Source organism: Giraffa tippelskirchi, chromosome 7 (genome assembly GCF_054371585.1).
Source record: "Giraffa tippelskirchi isolate mGirTip1 chromosome 7, T2T-mGirTip1v1.2.pri, whole genome shotgun sequence".
Lineage (NCBI taxonomy): Eukaryota > Metazoa > Chordata > Mammalia > Artiodactyla > Giraffidae > Giraffa > Giraffa tippelskirchi.
The window spans coordinates 130373771-130394400 of NC_137281.1; the positions used below are offsets into that span (position 1 = coordinate 130373771).

General features: G+C 35.6%; 1 protein-coding gene across 4 annotated transcripts in view; it reads right to left on the reverse strand.

The window, feature by feature from the left end:
- EXOC5 (exocyst complex component 5) overlaps window positions 1-20630 on the reverse strand; it is a 53877-nt gene that overhangs the window by 9442 nt on the left and 23805 nt on the right. For all 4 annotated transcript variants that reach the window (XR_014059348.1, XM_081509580.1, XM_081509579.1 and 1 more), the window contains exons 7-13: window positions 19628-19737; window positions 18865-18909; window positions 18620-18760; window positions 17524-17606; window positions 16330-16539; window positions 11971-12118; window positions 2279-2387 (exon numbers count right to left, since the gene is read on the reverse strand). Coding sequence is in view for 3 of the 4 variants with exons in the window: in XM_081509580.1 (XP_081365706.1) it covers window positions 2279-2387; window positions 11971-12118; window positions 16330-16539; window positions 17524-17606; window positions 18620-18760; window positions 18865-18909; window positions 19628-19737 (846 nt within the window). In the remaining variant the exon portion in view is untranslated. The remainder of the gene's footprint in view (window positions 1-2278; window positions 2388-11970; window positions 12119-16329; window positions 16540-17523; window positions 17607-18619; window positions 18761-18864; window positions 18910-19627; window positions 19738-20630) is intronic.

The window sequence follows — 20630 nt, forward strand, 5'->3', positions numbered from 1 at the left end:
ATTTCTCTTTGCAATCTTGATTTCAGCTTCTGTTTCATCCAGCCCGTCATTTCGCATAATGTACTCTGTATGTAAGTTAAACAAGCAAGGTGACAACATACAGCCTTGACACACTCTTTTCCCAATTTTGAACCAGTCGGTTGTTCCATGTCCAGTTCTAACTGTTGCTTCTTGACCTGCATACAGATTCCTCAGGAGGCAGGTAAGGTGGCCTGGTATTCCAATCTCTTTAAGAATTTTCCAGTTTGTTGTGATCCACACAGTCAAAGGCTTTAGTGTAGTCAATGAAGCAGATGTTTTTCTGGAATTCTCTTGCTTTTTCTATGATCCAACAGATGTTGGCAATTTGATCTCTGGTTCCTCTGCCTTTTCTAAACCCAGCTTGTACACCTGGAAGTTCTCAGTTCATGTACTGTTAATGCCTCGCTTGGAGAATTTTGAGCATTACTTTGCTAGCATGTGAGATGAGTGTGATTGTGTAGTAGTTTACATACTTTGGCACTGCCTTTCCTTGGGATTGGGATGAAAACTGACCTTTTCCAGTCCTGTGGCCTGAATTTTCAAAAACTGATGAATTTTCCAAATTTGCTGGCATATTGAGTACAGCACTTTAACAGCATCATCTTTTAGGATTTGAACTAGCTCAGCTGGAATTCCATCACCTCTACTAGCTTTCTAGGTGCTAGACTATAATGCAATTAAGACAAATAAGATTCCTATCTAAGAGAACTTACATGCCATTCTCTCTGCTTAAAATACTTCTCCAAATATTATTCCTTCACTTCATTCAGCTGATTCATGTCTTCTCAGAGAGCCCTTCTCTGACCATCCTTTCTAAAAAAGCCCTCTTTCCCATGAATTCCCATTCTACCTCCCATTACTATTCTCTATTTCTTATTCAATTTTATTTTTATTCACTGTACTTTGTCTATCTTTTCCGTAAGAATGTAAGTTCATAAGAGTAAGTACTTAAGTATATGTTCAATGAGTGAGGGAAATACCAATAGATGAAAATTTTATTGCAACAAGTGCTATGAAAAAAGTTAATTCAATGATGAAATAATGAGTAACTAGGCTGGGAGAAGTGGGTCACTTTAGCTAGGTCCATCAACAAAAGACTCTCTAAAAATGTGGCACCTTAGTTAAGATCAGAAGGCTGAAAAGCTAGACATGAGAAGAGCTGAAGAAAAAGCAATGGGGGTTGGGAAGGGGGGACACCAAGTGCAAAGAATCTGAGTGAGGAAAAAGAATAAAGGCCAGAGTGGCTGGGGTAGTGAAGGGAAATGCAGATGAGATGAGGATGAATATACAAGAGAAGGCCAGATTAAAACTATGCTTTTATGAAGAGTTTGTTGCTGTTTTCCCCCTAAGTGTAATAGGAAACCACTAAAAGGTCTTAAACAAAAAAAATTTAAGACCCTTAAATTTATAGTATGACTGTTACATGGAGTCAGTTGTTTGGAAAGGTAAGAACATACAGAGAGACCAGTTAGGAGCAGATGGAGATCATGATGTTTAAATCAGGTTGGCATCAATGGAGATGGAGAAAAGTAGGCAAATTTGAGTTATGTTTGACAGTATATAGACAGGATTTGCTGACAGATTTGCTGGTTTTCAGGTTTGATGAAAAGAATTATGGCAACTCCTGGGTTTGGGGCTTGAGAAAACAGTAAATAGCAGTGCCTTTTAAAGACATGAGAAATAATGGGAAAGGAAGTTTAGATGGAAGATAAAGAGTTTCATTTTGGATACATTAAATTTGAGATGAACACAGAACAGATGAGAGAAGTCAAGGAGGCAACTGAACTAATGGGACTAGAATTTAGGGAAGAGGTCATTATTATCTTATTAATATCAGTAAACCTAAAAGGCCAAAAACAAAAGAAAAAATTTCATATGAATCTATTCCTTTCCACGTTTATTGACAAGGCTTATTTTCTTTTCCAAACTTTACATTACTCAACTGTCTCAAGCAGAATTCCTGTTATTTCCATTTCTGCTCCCTTGGCATTTAATAACTTACAGCATTGTATTACACTCTGCCATACACTGCTGTGACTTACATAGCTTATCCTGCCCTGCTCAATGTAAGCAACATGAGAACTGTGTCTTTGTATAGCTTTTAGCATTTGACAAATCCTTGCACTACAGGAAGTTCAAAAAGCATTTTGCTGCATTGACAGAGATGAATATATATAAAACAACAGTATGCCTACAGTTTAACCAAACAGGGTCAAAGGAGTTTAACATGAAGTATAATACAAATAAATGTACTTACCAGCAAGTCCTGTTTCCAAGGCATAATCAATATGTTCAATACATAAAAATTCCACAAGAATGGTAAAAATTCTAAAGGCATTCCTTGGTAAATCAGAAGGATCAGAGAGCTTTAAAAAGAAAAACCAAATACATCACTCCTCAGGTTTACCTTTAAAAAAGGCAACTTTTTTTTTTTCAAAAGCAATCTACTTTGTATAAGACATCATGTTCTGGTGTCAAATGGTAACTTAAATCTCTTCTGCCCACCCAAAATGCCTTTCTCATATACGTATAGTTACAGTGTTCCCTATTTGTCTACAATTCTCCGGCTTAAATAAGATTACTGTTTTCTGACCTGGATTGCAATCCATGTTAACTGTGACAGGAAAGAAAGAAAAGGAGAGAGAGAGAGAGAGAGAACCAATAGAAAATAAAGTCTCAGGTACACTTTAAAGCCAAGTATGTTTTAAAGAAATACACACAAACATAATATACACATAAGTACATATAATAAATGTACACTCAACTGCCATGTAAAATGCCTTTCTTAATGTCATAGTAAAAGAAGTCTGAGAGTCAGTTACTGAATAAAAGCTATTCTAGTAAAACTCAGAACCAGAAAGGATTCTTCATTTTATTGGAGGGTGGGGATGGGGAAATCAATAATAGACACTATAAAATAGGTAAGGCTCAATCCCATCTTCATCACTTCCTATTGAGTGAACACTTGAGATGTTATTTAACCCCACCAAGTCTCAATTTCTTCATCTGTAAGGTAGGAATAGTATTAATGGTACTTACATCCTAGCCTTGAGATGAAAATAAAGTATGAAAATACATGTAAGGTATTTTTAGCTTACTGTCTGGCACATAAGTTCACAACAATAAGTGTTCATTTTGATGTTGATGTTGCTGCTGCTGATTAACTACTTAATAAAAGAATCATTAGTAGTTATGCTGAGAAAATTAAATCCCTCTTAAAATGTTGGAAAATAACCTCTCAACTTCTTGTAACTGTTACCTATATTATTAATCAATTGATTGTTGCCTATTTGTCATCTCTATTCATGCTCCCTCTGAGAGTAATGCTTGTTATCTGATATATACAGCTGGGTGTTAAAAGTGCATAACCCACTTAAAATTCTCTAAATCTCTACTGCTTATAATTATTAGTTTGGTATTACTTGATTCCCCTGCTGGTCTTAATACCACCCCAACCTTTACCCTTCTCTACCACAACTCTCACCTCCCTTCTTTGCTCAATGATGCTTTACAAATGCCATTAGCAAGCCATTTTCCACATTCCTCCTCTCTACATCCAAATATTCATGCATAATTGAAAGAAGAAGTAGACTGAAAAATTTGTGAGGATATACAAGACAAAAATAACTGTTAACCAATTGGACTTAAATGCCATTCATAGAACATGCTATTCAACAACATTAGGATATACATTTTCTTTAAGTATTCATAAAACATTTACCAAGATGGATCATATTCTGGGCTAAAAAACAAGTCTCAATAAATTTCAAATGGATTCACATCATACAAAATACATCCTCTAACCACAACAGAATCAAACTGAAATCATTAACAGAAAGATATCTAAAAAATCCTCTAATATCTGGAAATGATATAACACACTTCTAAGCTACTCTTCAGCCAATAGAAATCAAAAGGGAAATTTAAAAGTATTTTGAACTGAATGAAAATAAACACAACAAATAAAAATTTGTTGTATGAAGCTAAAGCAGCATCTTAAAGAGAAAGTTATAATATTAAATCCTTATATAAGAAAATAAGAAGGGTCTCTAATCAATGATCTCACCTTCCACCTTAAAAAAACACATAAAGAAGGTCAAATGAAGCCCAGGTAAGCAAAAGGAAAAGAAATAATAAAGAGTGGACATCCATGAAATACAAAACAGGAAAATCAATGATACCAAAGCTGATTCTCCAGGGAAACCAATAAACTGATAAACCTATATCACACACACAAGACACAAATCATCAAAAATGAACAGGTGACATCACTATAGATTCAACAGGTTTTAAAAAGATAATAAGCTACTATATATGTAATAAATAAGAAAGTCATACTGTAAAGTACAGCAAACTATATTCAATACCTTATAATGACCTATAATGAAAAAGCATATACATATTATATATAATACTATATATATTATATACATAACTGGATCACATTGCTATACAATAGAAATTAACACAAAACTTTAAACAATGTTTTTCAATTAAAAAAACACACACACAAAAATCAACTGACCATTAAAAAAAAGGATAAGGCAATAACATGAACAACTTACTCCCAATAAATTCAACAATCTGTGTGAAATATACAAATCTTAAAGGACACAAACTACCAAAGCTCACTTTAAAAGAAATAGGTAACTAAAATAGTTCCATAGCTACTAAAGAAGTTGAATTTGTAGTTAAAAATACTCACAAATTTTAAAACTACAGGCACAAAAGACTTCGCTAATTTCTATCAAATATTTAAGGAAGATATAACACTAATTTTACCAAACTCTTCTAGAAAATTAAAGAGGAAGGAATATTTTCCAACTCGTTCTATGAGGCCAACATTACCTTGATACCAAAGCTACAAAGACATTATGAGAAAAAAATATGTATAAATCAATATACTTTGTGAACACAAACACAAAAATTCTTAACAAAAGTTTAGTAAACCTAATCCAACGATACATAAATAGGATAATACATGATGGCCAAGGCAGGGTTTATTGAAAGAATGCAAGGTTAACATTTGGAAATCTATCAACGTAATTCGCAACATTAACAGAATAACAATAAAAAAGCATTTGACAAAGCCTAATATCCATCCTTATAAAAACACCCAGAAAATTATGAATAAAAGAATTTCCTTAATCTGATAAAGAGCATCTATGAAAAACAAATGGGTCCTAATCAAACAGGGTTTCTCTGGTGGCTAAGTGGTAAAGAATCCGCCTGCAATGCAAGAGACGCAGGTTTGATCTCTGGTCAGGAAGATCCCCTGGAGTAGGAAATGGCAACCCACTCCAGTATTCTTGCCTGGAAAATTCCACGGACAGAGGAACTTGGTAGGCTACAGTCCATGGGGCTGCCAAGAATCAGACACAACTAAGCACACACACACACAAACACATATATGAGTGTATGTATATGTATGTGTGTGTGTATGGACCTAGAGGTTATCATAGTAAGTAAAGTAAGTCAGACAAAGACAAATATCATACAATATAGCTTATTTGTAGAATCTAAAAGAAAAAGAAGACACAAATGAACTTATTTTCAAAACAGAAAGAGACTCACAGACACAGAAAACAAACTTATGGTTACCAAAGGGAAAAAGGGGATGGGGGAAGGATAAAGGCTGTTAAGGCTGGGATTAACATATACATAAAACTATGCATAAAATAGACAACCAACAATGACCTACTGTATAGCACAGGCAACTATACTTAATATTATGTAACAATCTATAAGGGAAAAAATATATATACACACACATATATATATGTATAGCTGAACTGCTATGCTCTACGCCTAAAACTTAGGCTTCTCTGGTGGCTCAGACAGTAAAGTCTGCCTGCAACGCAGGGGACCTGGGTTCAATCCCTGGGTTGGGAAGATACCCAAGAGAAGGGAATGGCTACTCACTCCAGTATTTGTGCCTGGAAAATCCCGTGGACAGGAGTCTGGTGGACGCCAGTCCATGGGGTTACAAAGAGTTGGATGTGATGGAGCTACTAACACACACACACATACACATATTCTGAAACTTACATGATATTACAAATCAACTATATTTCAATAAAAAATTTTTTAAAAAAGGAAAAACCTACAGCTGGAATCATATTAATGATAAAAGACAATACATTAAGAATAATGCAAGGTGTATGCTCTCGCCACTTATATTCAGCATTGTAGTAGAGGTTCTGACCAGTGCAACAAAGCAAGAGAACAAAACAGGCATCTATATTGAAAGGAATAAGTTAAAACTGACTTCATTAGCAGACAACATGATACTCTATACAGAAAATCCTTTGGAATCTACAAGAAACATTATCAGAATAAGTGAGTTAGGTCACGTTAAAGGTATAAAATTAACATATAAAAATCAACTGTATCTGAAAACTCAGTTTTGCTAAAATGTCACTTCTGCACAAATAACTATAGATTCAAAGTAACTTCAGTCAAAATACCAAACTTCTTTCCCCCCAGAAACTGACAAATTAATCATGTGAATTATATGAAAACGCCTCCTATGGAAATGTTAGAGGATTTTCACTACCTGATTCAAAATTTTCAGTTATAGTGATCAAAAAAGTATAGTATTAAATTCTCAGAAGAAAACACAGGCAGTATGCTCTTTGACATAAGTCTTAGCAATATTTTTCAGATCTGTCTCCTAAAGTAAGAGGAGAGAAACAAAAGCAAAAACAAAATGGCACACAATCAAACTTTTAAAAGTTTAGCACAGCAAAGGAAACCATCAGCAAAACAAAAAAGCAACATACTGAATGGGATAAGATATTTGCAAATGATATGCAAGGTAAGAGATTATTAATATCCAAAAATATTAAAAAGTCATATAACTCAATATTTTTTTTTAAAAAACTGATTAAAATTTGGGCAGAGAATCTAAACAGACATTTTTCCAAAGGTGACAAACAGATGGCCAGCAGACAGATGAAAAGATCCTCAACATCATTAATCATCAGAGAAATGCAAATCAAAACACACACCTCATACAGAATGGCTATCAAGTCTACAAACAACAAGTGTTGGCAACGATGTGGAGAAAAGGGAACCCTAGCAAAATGTTAGTAGGAATGTAAACTGGTGCAGCCACTATGAAAAACAGTATGGAGGTTCCTCAAACAACTGACAGTAGAATTATCGTAAGACCCAACAATTCCATACCTGGGTACATACCAAAAAAACAAAAACACGAATCCAAAAAGATGCACTCATCCCAATGTTCACGGCAGCGTTATTTACCACGGCAGCGTTATTCACAATTGCCAAGATAGGGAAGCAACCTAAGTGCCATTAACAGATGAATGGATAAGAATATGTGGTATATATACAGAATGGAGTACTACTCAGCCATAAAAAATTGAAAATGTTGCCATTTGCAGCAACACGGAAGGACCTGCACAGCACTATGCTAAGTGAAATAAATCAGAGAAAGAGAAATAGTGTATGATATCACATACGTGGAATCTAAAAAGTACAACAAACTAGTGAATACAACAAAAAAGAAGCAGACTCATAGATACAGAGAACAAACTAGTGGTTACCACTGTGGGGGGATATATGGATATGGTGTAGGAGACACAAATTATTAGGCATAAGACAGGCTCAAGGTATTGTACGATGTGGAGAATATAGTCAATATTTTGTAGTAAGTGTAAAGAGAGTAACCTTTCAAAATCATATAAAAATTTTAAACGTCTTTTAAAAAAGAAAGAGAACTTAAAGGAAACAAATACAATAAAAGAAAATATAAAAGGAAATCTTTGTGACCTTAGGTTACACAATGATTCCTTATATATGTTACCAAAAATACCTCCCATAACAGAAAAGTGTCAAAGATAATAACTTCTATTCCTTGAAATACTGTTTAGATATGAAAAAGACAAACCGCAGACTGAAAAAAAAATCTGCAGATTAGGTATCTGATAAATGAGTTTTTCCCTGGTGGCTCAGACAGTAAAGCGTCTGCCTGCAGTGCGGGAGACCCAGGTTCAATCCCTGGGTTGGGAAGATCCCCTGGAGAAAGAAATGGCAACCCACTCCAGTACTCTTGCCTGGAAAATTCCATGGACGGAGGAGCCTGGTAGGCTACAGTCCATGGGGTTGCAAAGAATCGGACACAACTGAGCAACTTAACTTTAAACTTTAAAAAAAATGAGTTTTAATTAGATATACAACTGTCAAGAAATAAGAACTCAATTTTTAAAAATGTTACTAAGGAGAAATGAAAGTGTATGTCTGCATAAAGATATATACATGAGTGTTCAAAGCAGCTTCATTTTTAACAAACACTGGAGCCAATCTAAACTGCCATCAATAGGTAAGTGGATAAACAAAACAGTGAAGAATCTGCCTTTAATGCAGGAGACCACGGTTCAATCCCTGGGTCGGGAAGATCCCTGGGAGAAGAAAACGGCTACCCACTCCAGTATTCTTGCCTGGAGAATTCCATGGACAGAGAAGTCCATGGGTCACAAACAGTCGGACATGACTGAGCAACTAACACTTTCATTTCTTTTCCATGCAATAAAATACTATTCAGCAATAAAAGAACATACTAATACACACAACATGAATGAATTTCAAAACATTTATGCTGAGTTAAAGAATCCAGAAACACATGCATATACTGTATTATAATCCCATTTATTAAAAATTCTAGAAAATTAATCAACTTCTTGAAAAATTCTATTTAGTTTTCAAGACTCAGTCCTGAGTCTTGACAACTTTTTTTTGACAACTAATCTACAGTGAAGGAGGTCACAGTTGCCTGAGGACAGAAATAGAGGGAGGAGAAAAGGAGAATTTACAAGTAGAAAAGGAAACTTTGGGGGTAATGATCTGTTCATTACTTTGATTGCACTATAGCTTCACAAATGTACACATAATTTACCAAAGTTATCAAACTGTACAGTTCAAATACATGCAGTCTACTGAATGTCAATTGTATCTCGACATTACTAAGTTTTTTTAAAAAAGAAAAATTCACCCAATCTTCTCATTACACTGCTCTGTTTTATATCCTTTAATATTTCCAACAACATCTAACAAGGTCAAGTCCAAATTTCTAAGTATGGTATACAAAGAGTTTTTGTCTACATTTTCAAATTCCTGTCTCATCCCTTTCCCCATATCCTTTTTCAGTTCAAGCATTTCATGCTGCATGATTATTCTCTGTATATGTCTTTGTGCATGTAATATTCTCTTTTCCTGAAACCGCCTGCCAGAATCATCTTCTTGAAGATACCCTATTTATTTTTCGAGACCCAGACCTCAAATGTCCTCTCTTTTTTGAAATCTTCCCTGAAAAATACTCGTCCTCAATTTCCTAACCAGTCAGAGCCGGCTGCTTCCTCTTCAGGTCTCAACAGTGTATATCTGTTGTTGCTGTGCTGTTCAGTCACCCAGTCCTGTTCGACTCTTTGCAACCTCATGGAATGTATCACGCCAGGCGTCCCTGTCCCTCACCATCTCCCGAAGTTTGGCCAAGTTCATGTCCATCACATCGGTGATGCCATCCAGCCATTTCATCCTCTGACGTCCTCTTTTCCTTCTGCCCTCAATATTTTCCAGTAACAGGGACTTTTCCAATGAGTCAGCTGTTCACATCAGATGACTGGAGCTTCAGCTTTAGCATCAGTCCTTCCAACGAGTATTCAAGGTTGATTTCTGTTAAGATTGACTGGTTTGATCTTGCTGTCCAAGGTATTCTCAGGAGTCTTCTCCAGTGCCACAGTTCGAAGGCATAAATTCTTGGTGCTCTGCATTCTTTACAGTCCAGCTCTCCCAACTGTACATGACCACTGGGAAGACCACGGCCTTGACTATACGGACCTTTGTCAGCACAGTATATACTGTCTAGGTCTGTCACAGCTTTCCTACCAAGAAGCAATTGTCTTCTGATTTCATGGCTGCAGTCACCATTCGCAGTGATTTTAGAGCCCAAGAAGAGGAAATCTGTCACTATATACATAGTGTATATCTACTTGCACTAATTATTTATATATCTACCTCTTTTCCCACTATTCAAAAGTAATGTGTATGTTTTGTACTTATAACGTTAATGCCTAATATGGCAGGTGGTACAAAGTAAACACAAAATAATGTCTGTTAGATCAGACAGCAATGAATTAAACTGATTTTCAATTTGGCCATTATCCAGACAGAAGGTCATGATTTAGATCTAGTTACTGAGTGTGACTCAAGGGCTTCCCAGGTGGTGCTTGGTAAAGAACTTGCCTGCCAATGCCAGAGATATAACAGACCTAGCTTCAATCCCTGCATTGGGAGGATCCCCTGGAGAAGGGCATGGCAACCCACTCCAGTATTCTTGCCTAGAGAATCCCTTGGACAGAGGAGCCTGGCGGGCTACACCCCACAGGGTTGCACAGAGTTGGACACGACTAAAGTGACTAAGCACACACTGTGACTCAAAACAATAAATATGTTGACAGCTTCAGGTTTGATGAGCTGATGGTGTAGAACTATTTGAACATATTTCCAGTATTCAGAAGAGTAGAGCTATTACTGTATCAAATATAGCCATCACATACCCTGAGGTGTCATATCTTAACATTTTTCCAAATGTACTTCAGATTTTTTTTCTTCTGTGGTGGCAGGGGCAGTCCAACATTATAAAGTGCCTTAGGTATTCCTCCCAAGACAACCACTACTCTGAAACTGTTTATCACACCCATGTTGTGTATGCTCCTGAACAAAATATTTTTACTTTTTAAAACTTTATATTGTGGTATAATGAATATATCTTTCCCCATCTTGTTCTTTCCACTAAACATTATATTTTTGAGATTTACTCATGCTGATACATGTAACTCTAGTTTAGTTATTTAAATTGGTACATTAGCTTTCTAGTATATGAACAATGTCACTTTATCAATTCTTTCTACAGCACACTTAGTTTGCTTCTAATTTTTCACCATGATAAACAATGTAGCTTATGATGTTAGACATGTCCTGTGAACCTAAAAATTCTCTAGGAAATTAACAAATTACTCTCCAAAGAATACCAATTACTACTCCCACTGACAGTGTATAAGAACTTCTATTGCTCCACATCCTTACCAACAGTATCAACAAAATTTCTGCCAACCTATCGAGAATTAGTATTTTCCCTGTCTTAAGTTGCATTTCCCACCAGTGAGACTAAATATCATTGATAACTCACATTTTCTGTATTTATACATAGCCTTTGACTTGTTTTCTATCGATTTACACTTATATATAGTCTATATTGATCCATCAATATAAATATATAGACCACATACATCATACACATAAAAAATTAAGACTACCTCAACTCTCAATTTCATACTTAAGAAATATGTAGCTCCGTTTCTTCCTCTGTAAAACAGAGATAACAACCCCACAGAAATGTTACAATTACTAAATGAGTTAATGCATACCTAAAGTGCTTGGAATAGTGCCTGGAACATAGTATGTGCTGTACAATTACTAACAAGTATTATTTGTTTTATAAATCTTCTGCTACTAAAACTGGTTAAAGTCTTCTTTTCATACCCTGGCTTAATTGTTAACTTTGTTAAAGTGTGTTTGTTGAAGACATTCTAAATTTTTAATGGAGTCAATTTTTCCTTTCCTTTGATATCTGTTCTTAAAACAGCCTTCTCTCCCTAATGCTGTATTTTTTTATGATCTGGTTCTAATCCTCACTTTCATATCTTGATTTAATATCTCACTGAAGAAAATTTTGTATGCTCATTTAAAATCATATTAAAATATACTTCTAAACAATTTAAAAGTATTCTGTTCCCTAAACAAAAATCCTACTTTTTTATTATAATAAACAGGTGTTCATAACCAGAGAGCAGAGCTACATTTTAGTATAAACAAGCAAAATTTAAAATACACAGATATATATAAATTAAATAAATGTACAATTCTTACCCTATGACATCTTTCAAAGGCTTGTTTGGTTTCTTGCAAAAGATTAACCACCACTTCCTGGGACAGGAAAGTCTCTCCATGAGTATCGATACTTGGCCCCAGTGGTAAGTTGGTACGTTGTCTAATTCTCTCTTTCAGATCTTGAATACTAGTGAACAGAAACAAATGAAAAAAGAAGACTACTATACATAGATTTCAATTTCAAGTACTCTCAAACTTAGTATACATGAACTAATAAAAAGAAGAAAAATGGACCAATAGAAGGAGACCTAAAACTTCTCATTTCAATAAGTAGTTCCATTAATCTTTAAATAGAAGACTGTCATATGAAAAGTGACTAGATTTGCAGTTGTTATCTCTAAAGTCTCTTTTAGCTCTACAATTCTGACTCAATATTTAGCTCTACAATTCTGACTCAATAGTCAAAAACTCCTTGTTTGGTTTCCTTAGGAAGTAGGCTTTTCGAAGTAAGCTAATATTTCAGATAATTAAATGGCCCCACTTAAAACTAACTTTAAAATTTTAAAGCTTTTTAAATATACTAACTACTTAAGCATATTGTATATTTCTTTAATACCATTAAACATAATTTAGCTTTTCTAAATGACTGAGGGTTATTAAGAACATTTATTACGACCCCATAGATGGCAGCCCACCAGGCTCCCCCATCCCTGGGATTCTACAGGCAAGAATACTGGAGTGGGTTGCCATTTCCTTCTCCAATGCATGAAAGTGAAAAGTCAAAGTGAAGTCACTCAGTCGTGTCCGACTCAGCGACCCCATGGACTGCAGTCCACCAGGCTCCTCTGTTCATGGGATTTTCCAGGCAAGAGTACTGGAGTAGGGTGCCATTGCCTTCTTCAAATATATATATTTATAGAAGGCTAGATTACTTTTGTTCCTATTAATGGAATATATAGCTCCAGATTGTGAACTTTTAAAAAAGATTCTTATGGTTGTTTTTTAGTTTTTCTCTTTTACTTACTATTGCCTTTCAGATGTCACTTCTTATTCCTAATTATAATCTCTCCATGATCATTATTTAATATGTAACAAGCTTGGAAATAAGAAGCTGATTTAGCTGTATGCATATTATATAAACCATCAACTCAGACTATATGGCTCCACAAAAGTCATTTTGATTCATCCTAGAATCAACTAAATTCCAGATAGGTAAGATCTAGATTACTGAGCTGCCACCAATTCTTACAGCAAATCATTTTATTTTCTTCTAGGATGTGAGTAAATTCAGGTTTTAATGTATTACTTAAACAAGTTCATGCCCAAGTCATTTAAAAATCTGAGGGTATCAATTTGCAGGGGTTTTTGTTCTTTTTAACCACACCCGCAACAGCAGCAATAAAACAATTTACTTCCTAGTTAATAACCTGGAATAATTAACTCAGTCTGAAAAAAGGAAAGGAGAGAGGGTGGGAGGAACTTTTCATGGCACTGGTACTCTGTTTTACATTTTAATAATGTTATATTAGAATATTTCAAGTAGGAAGTCAAGAAACACCTGGTGTAACAGGCAAATTTGGCCTTGGAGTACAGAATGAAGCAGGGCAAAGGCTAATAGAGTTTTGCCAAGAGAACACACTGGTCATAGCAAACACCCTCTTCCAACAACACAAGAGAAGACTCTACACGTGGACATCACCAGATGGTCAACACCTAAATCAAATTGATTATATTCTTTGCAGCCAAAGATGGAGAAGCTCTATACAGTCAGCAAAAACAAGACCGGGAGCAGACTGTGGCTCAGATCATGAACTGCTTATTGCCAAATTCAGACTTAAATTGAAGAAAGTAGGGAAAACCACTAGTCCATTCAGGTATGACCTAGATCAAATCCCTTTTGAGTATACAGTGGAAGTGACAAATAGATTTAAGGGACTAAATCTGATAGACAGAGTGCCTGATGAACTATGACAGAGGTTCGTGACATTGTACAGCAGACAGGGATCAAGACAATCCCCATGGAAAAGAAATGCAAAAAAGCAAAATGGCTGTCTGAGGAGGCCTTACAGATAGCTGGGAAGAGAAGAGAAGCGAAAAGCAAAGGAGAAAAGGAAAGCTATTCCCATCTGAATGCAGAGTTCCAAAGAATAGCAAGGAGAGATAAGAAAGCCTTCCTCAGCGATCAGTGCAAAGAAATAGAGGAAAACAACAGAGCGGGAAAGACTAGAGATCTCTTCAAGAAAATTAGAGATACCAAGAGAACATTTCATGGAAAGATAGGCTCGATAAAGGACAGAAATGGTATGGACCTAACAGAAGCAGAAGATAGCAAGAAGAGGTGGCAAGAATACACAGAAGAACTGTACAAAAAAGATCTTCACGACCCAGATAATCACAATGGTGTGATCACTCACCTAGAGCCAGACATCCTGGAATGTGAAGTCAAGTGGGCCTTAGAAAACATCACTAAGAACAAAGCTAGTGGAGGTGATGGAATTCCAGTTGAGCTATTTCAAATCCTCAAAGGTGATGCTGTGAAAGTGCTGCACTCGATATGCCAGCAAATTTGGAAAACTCAGCAGTGGCCACAGGACTGGAAGAGGTCAGTTTTCGTTCCAATTCCAAAGAAAGGCAATGCCAAAGAATGCTCAAACTACCGCACAATTGCACTCATCTCACATGCTAGTAGGAGAAGGCAATGGTACCCCACTCCAGTACTCTTGCCTGGAAAATCCCATGGACAGAGGAGCCTGGTAGGCTACAGTCCATGGGGTCGCAAAGAGTCAGGCACGACTGAGCGACTTCACTTTCACTTTTTCCTTTCATGCACTGGAGAAGGAAATGGCAATCCACTCCAGTGTTCTTGCCTGTAGAATCCCAGGGATGGCGGAGCCTGGTGGGCTGCCGTCTATGGGGTCGCACAGAGTCGGACACGACTAAAGCGACTTAGCAGCAGCAGCAGCACATGCTAGTAAAGTAATGCTCAAAATTCTCCAAGCCAGGCTTCAGCGATACGTGAACCGTGAACTTCCAGATGTTCAAGCTGGTTTTAGAAAAGGCAGAGGAACCAGAGATCAGATTGCCAGTATCTGCTGGATCATCGATAAAGCAAGAGAGTTCCAGAAAAACATCCATTTCTGCTTTATTGACTATGCCAAAGCCTTTGACTGTGTGGATCACAATAAACTGTGGAAAATTCTGAAAGAGATGGGAATAACAGACCATCTGACCTGTCTCTTGAGAAACCTGTATGCAGGTCAGGAAGCAACAGTTAGAACTGGACATGGAACAACAGACTGGTTCCAAATAGGAAAAGGAGTACGTCAAGGCTGTATATTGTCACCCTGCTTATTTAACTTATATGCAGAGTACATCATGAGAAACACTGGGCTGGAAGAAACACAAGCTGGAATCAAGATTGCCGGGAGAAATATCAATAACCTCAGATATGCGGATGACACCACCCTTATGGCAGAAAGTGAAGAAGAACTAAACAGCCTCTTGATGAAAGTGAAAGAGGAGAGTGAAAAAGTTGGCTTAAAGCTCAATGATCAGAAAACGAAGATCATGGCATCTGGTCCCATCACTTCATGGGAAATAGATGGGGAAACAGTGGAAACAGTGTCAGACTTCATTTTTGGGGGCTCCAAAATCACTGCTGATGGTGACTGCAGCCATGAAATTAAAAGACGCTTACTCCTTGGAAGGAAGGTTATGGCCAACCTAGATAGCATATTTAAAAGCAGAGACATTACTTTGCTAGCAAAAGTACGTCTAGTCAAGGCTATGGTTTTTCCAGTGGTCATGTATGGATGTGAGAGTTGGACGGTGAAGAAAGCTGAGCACCGCAGAATTGATGCTTCTGAACTGTGGTGTTGGAGAAGACTCTTGAGAGTCCCTTGGACTGCAAAGAGATCCAATCAATCCATCCTAAAAGAGATCAATCCTGGGTGTTCACTGGAAGGACTGATGCTGAAGCTGAAACTCCAATACTTTGGCCACCTCATGCGAAGAGTTGACTCATTGGAAAAGACCCTAATGCTGGGTAGGATTGGGGGCAGGAGAAGAAGGGGACGACAGAGGATGAGATGGTTGGATGGCATCACCGACTTGATGGACATGGGTTTGGGTAGACTTTGGGAGTTGGTGATGGACAGAGAGGCCTGGCGTGCTGCAATTCATGGGGTCGCAAAGAGTTGGACACAACTGAGCGACTGAACTGAGAATATTTCAACATGTGGCTCAAAAGACAGGATTTGATGAATGGTATAAAAAAACTGAATTAAAAGAATTCTTCACAGAAAATTCTAATGACTATCAATATTCACAAGTTGTCCAAATATAAAAAGGGTTTTAATATCTTTAGTTTTAACTATAACATTTAACAAAAACACTTACCCTCCTGTGCCAATGGATCTCTTTTGATGGTTTTTTGAATCATAATAGCGTTGTAGGATCATAGCACTTCTGCTTTTCAAATAGCCAGTCTCTACTTCAATGTAGCTCTCCAAATAGGAAATGAAAATGGACTTGATAAGCTTAGACAAGAAAGTCTGTTTATCAGTACCTAAGTTAAACTCCATCAACTTGCTGGAAAGATTTGTGGTTCTTTTCATGGAAAAGAGGGGGAAAAGATAAATGTATATATTAGGAATAATAATAATATTAAGAAATACATATTTTTACAATGTGACTTTTGAAAAACTTACATTAAACTACCATTTCTTAAACCCTGGGAAGTTACTTAGGATGCAGAGAGCAATTGTATAAGGTTATATAAATATCTTAAGTAGAATGTATATTACAAATAATATCATAGTTTTGAAAACTGCCATAAACTCCTAGAGACAACTCAACAAGAGGAAACTGAGGCAACCAACCAGTCTAGAAATGGCAACGATGGCAGAATGGCTTCAAGTATGCCATTTGTGACATGGTACCAAGTCAAAATACTTCCTCTGTTCATTCTCTTCTCTGGACTTGCCTCTAATTTTCTGTTTCTCACTGCTGAAGATAAGACTCACAATAGTGCTGCTGTTGAAACAGACTTCCTGATTAAAGTTACTTTTGAAAACCCTCTTCTCAAAATGACAATAAAGAAAAGCAACAGGATTGGAAAAAAACTCCACATGAAGCTTCTACAAAGTATAACACTGCCATTTACAAAAGCACAAGGCAAAATTTCACATCAGACTTAAGTCTGAAACTGTCATTTGTTAAGAATTTGTCACTCCCTTTCTCAACTTCTAAAGCTTTAACTGAAAATAAATGTAATTATTACTCGTTCTTAAAAAAAAATTAAATAATGAACTAACTTACAATTAAGATCAAAAACATAATTCTCAAGTCTTAGTTTAAACAAAGTTTTATACTTCATTAAAGTGTATTAACATAAAGCATAATATCTAATAGTTAAAATGCTAAGAAAGATACTCTTATACAATACTAGTCTATACAGCCAAGTATTTAATGCTAAAAGCTACATTGCTATCTGACAAACTGTTATTCAAAAACACCTGAATACTTCCCAATTTTCTATTTGAAGAAAAGAAAATGTGAGATATTACTATTTTCTAATAATTAAAAATATACCTTGTGTATAAATCATAGAGACTTTTGAGATACTGCTCTGCATCAGACTTCCAACATTCTTGTAACTGGTCTTTCACAAAGCTCTACAAAGAAAAGTCAACATTCTGTTAATTAAGTAAATATTAAATTATATAGTCAATATTCTTTTCCTCTAGAATTACTCCACATTCTTAACTGTTCTGACTTAAAATTCAGTAGAAAAGGCAATGCATAGGAAATAGACCAATATAAAAAAAATTAGAAAATAGGTTTTTAGTTTACTGCTTCTCGTATTTACTTGTACATTTATATCAGTGTTGGGATTAAGCACTAAGAATCTCAAATATCTTGTCTTTTGAAAAAAAAATCCCAAAAAACAACACTTGAAGCTGTATCAATATGGCCAATTCTTTAAAGTAGCATTTCCCAAACTGTAGTCTAAGTAACACTAGTGTCCTTTGAGACACTAAGAGACATTACTATAAAATTGGGAAAGGCAGTACATTACATTTCCACTTCTAGAGGATCACAATACATATTAGTACCTTTAAAGGATATTAAAAGTCGTGTTTTTAAAACAATATTTATTTAACACTGCTGAATCCACTGGTAAACAGTTTAGGAAATGCTGCCTTAAAGTACAGAGCTGTGGAAGTAAAGGCTGTAAACAAAACGTTTAGAGTTTTTTCTTTTCATGTCAGTGCCATATGATAAAAATTCTATAGATCTTGTAATTCTTGTTCAAATTTAGTCTACTAACGTAAAATAAGGTAAGCAATGTCAATGCTAAGTATCATTCTTAGCATTTCAAAAATGCTATCAACTGGTCGAGGTGAGAGCCCAGTGAATATTAAAATCTGAGGCTAATCTATCACACCTGTTACTACTACTACTGATACACACATAATTTCAAACACATGCTCTGATGACCATGAGTGGCACCTTTTAACATTTTGTTTTAAAGCTTGACACTGTCACGCCTTTCCCCTATACTTAATAAGTGAATTACTGTTCCTAAGGATATTACACAGAAAAACTCAATTTTTACAAACTTTTAAAACAGAGGGAAAAAAACACATATTGTCTTAAAAACTACTTAGTCACTGTTTAAAATTACCTGTAGTTTGATTTCAAATACATTTTGAATAAGTTTAGCCAGTACTGTTTCTGGATTACTAAAGATATCTCCAACTTGTTTGTTCACCCGTTGACAGAGTATTGCTGCATCTTCAAATATATCGTTTCTCAAGTAAGCACCCTAAAGAGCAGAGGAATTTTATATAATGAATATATAATTTAAAATGCTTTTTAAAACACAAATTAGCATAAAATAAAATCAAATGAAGTGTACTGTTATGTTACCTCCTGGCACTGCTTTATATAAACATCAACACAATGAGAATAACCCTATGAAGAAGAAAGAAATACACATCACTGTTTTGGTTAAGTTATAACAATAACAATGTCAGTAAAAGAGGTATTACATTTAATAAAGCTATCTCTATGCCTCAATAAATGGCTAGCAGTAACAGCTACTCTCTGGTTTTTGTATTTCAATGGACACTTAAGGTCAAGCCTTCTTGCTTCTGAATTATGTCATAAAATGTTTTGACTAAAAAAAACAATAAACAGCCAGAAGGGAGATAAGACAATTTTCTACATCAAACTATATAAAAATTCAGTGATAAAGTATTAATAGTACTGAATATAAGATCCTTATTTAAATAATACTAAAGACCTAGGAATTAATATCATTTCTGGAGAAATATAAAAAATATACTTTCAAATTATTCCAAACAATGAAAATTAACACTGTGATACACTAAAACAACAGGGCAAAATCACAGACTGTAATACACCCTGGTGGCTCAGTGGTAAAAATCTGCCTGCCAATGCAGGAAACACAGGTTCAATCCCTGGGTGGGGAAGATCCTCCAGAGAAAGAAACAGCAACCCACTCTAATATTCTTGGCCTGGGAAATTCCATGGACAGAGGAGCCTGGTGGGTTACAGTCCATGGGGTCACAAAGAATCACAACTTAAGTGACAAAACAACAATATACAGAATTCACATCATCTCTACATTCCTTAAGACTAATCTGCACTTTAAATTTTTTCTACGTACCTTAAAATGAAGTAAAACAGCTGCTACTTCTCTCATTCTGGAGATTTCACCTCTTCTTTGAGCACCGGTAAACTCCTGAATCAACTGGCATTCTAAATCATGGTATTTACCTAAAAATAGAAAGTCATTCAGCTACAATGAGACAAAGAACACAGGTTATTTGTAAGTATATGGTTTCTTTATAAATATAATGACTACGAATCTAGCTTTCTTTTAAAAGAATTGTAAAAATCATGAGATTACAGGTACTGGATCAAAACCCTATAATATACTAAGGTATATAAATCTGTATTTTCAACACACACAAAAAATCTTCCCAACTGGCAGAACAGATCAGCTCCTATAGTCTGACTTCCATTTACGACTATGTAAAAAAACAGCTGGCTGGGAAAAACCTCCTAGATGTCATTTCTGAAAGCAAGAGAAAGGAAAAGTCTTAAACCTGACTTTAGAGAAAGAGTAAAGAGAACTATCAAACTCTGTACTAGAGTTCAAATGCTTTTACCATGAACAAAGGCAGATTCAATACCAAATTACAACTTAAGACAACATGTGGTATTTGATTCACTACATTCTTGGGGCTATTACGGTACACTTTGGGCAAAACAGGTGATTTTTGAACATCAGTGAGTTCCCAAATAGTGACTTAGAGCCTGCAAATATAGTGGCTATTCAAGAAATCTGGAATGATCTGCCTAAAATACAATCTAAAGAACAAGATTCAAGCTACCATGTAAGGAGTTAAATAGGTACTGAAATGGTCATATGAGTTTTTTTTTTTTTTTAGAGAGAGACTGGTATGTATGGATTCAAAAACAATGTCTAAGATATGTTGTTAAAAACACAAGGTATCAAGCTATTTGTATAGGATGCGCCCAATTTTAAAATACATGGGGACCACAGAAAAAAATTCTACATATTATATACATGATTTACGTTCTATGCTTATATCAAGATATCCGTAGAATACTATGGAAGAATACACAAGAAACAGATAATAATT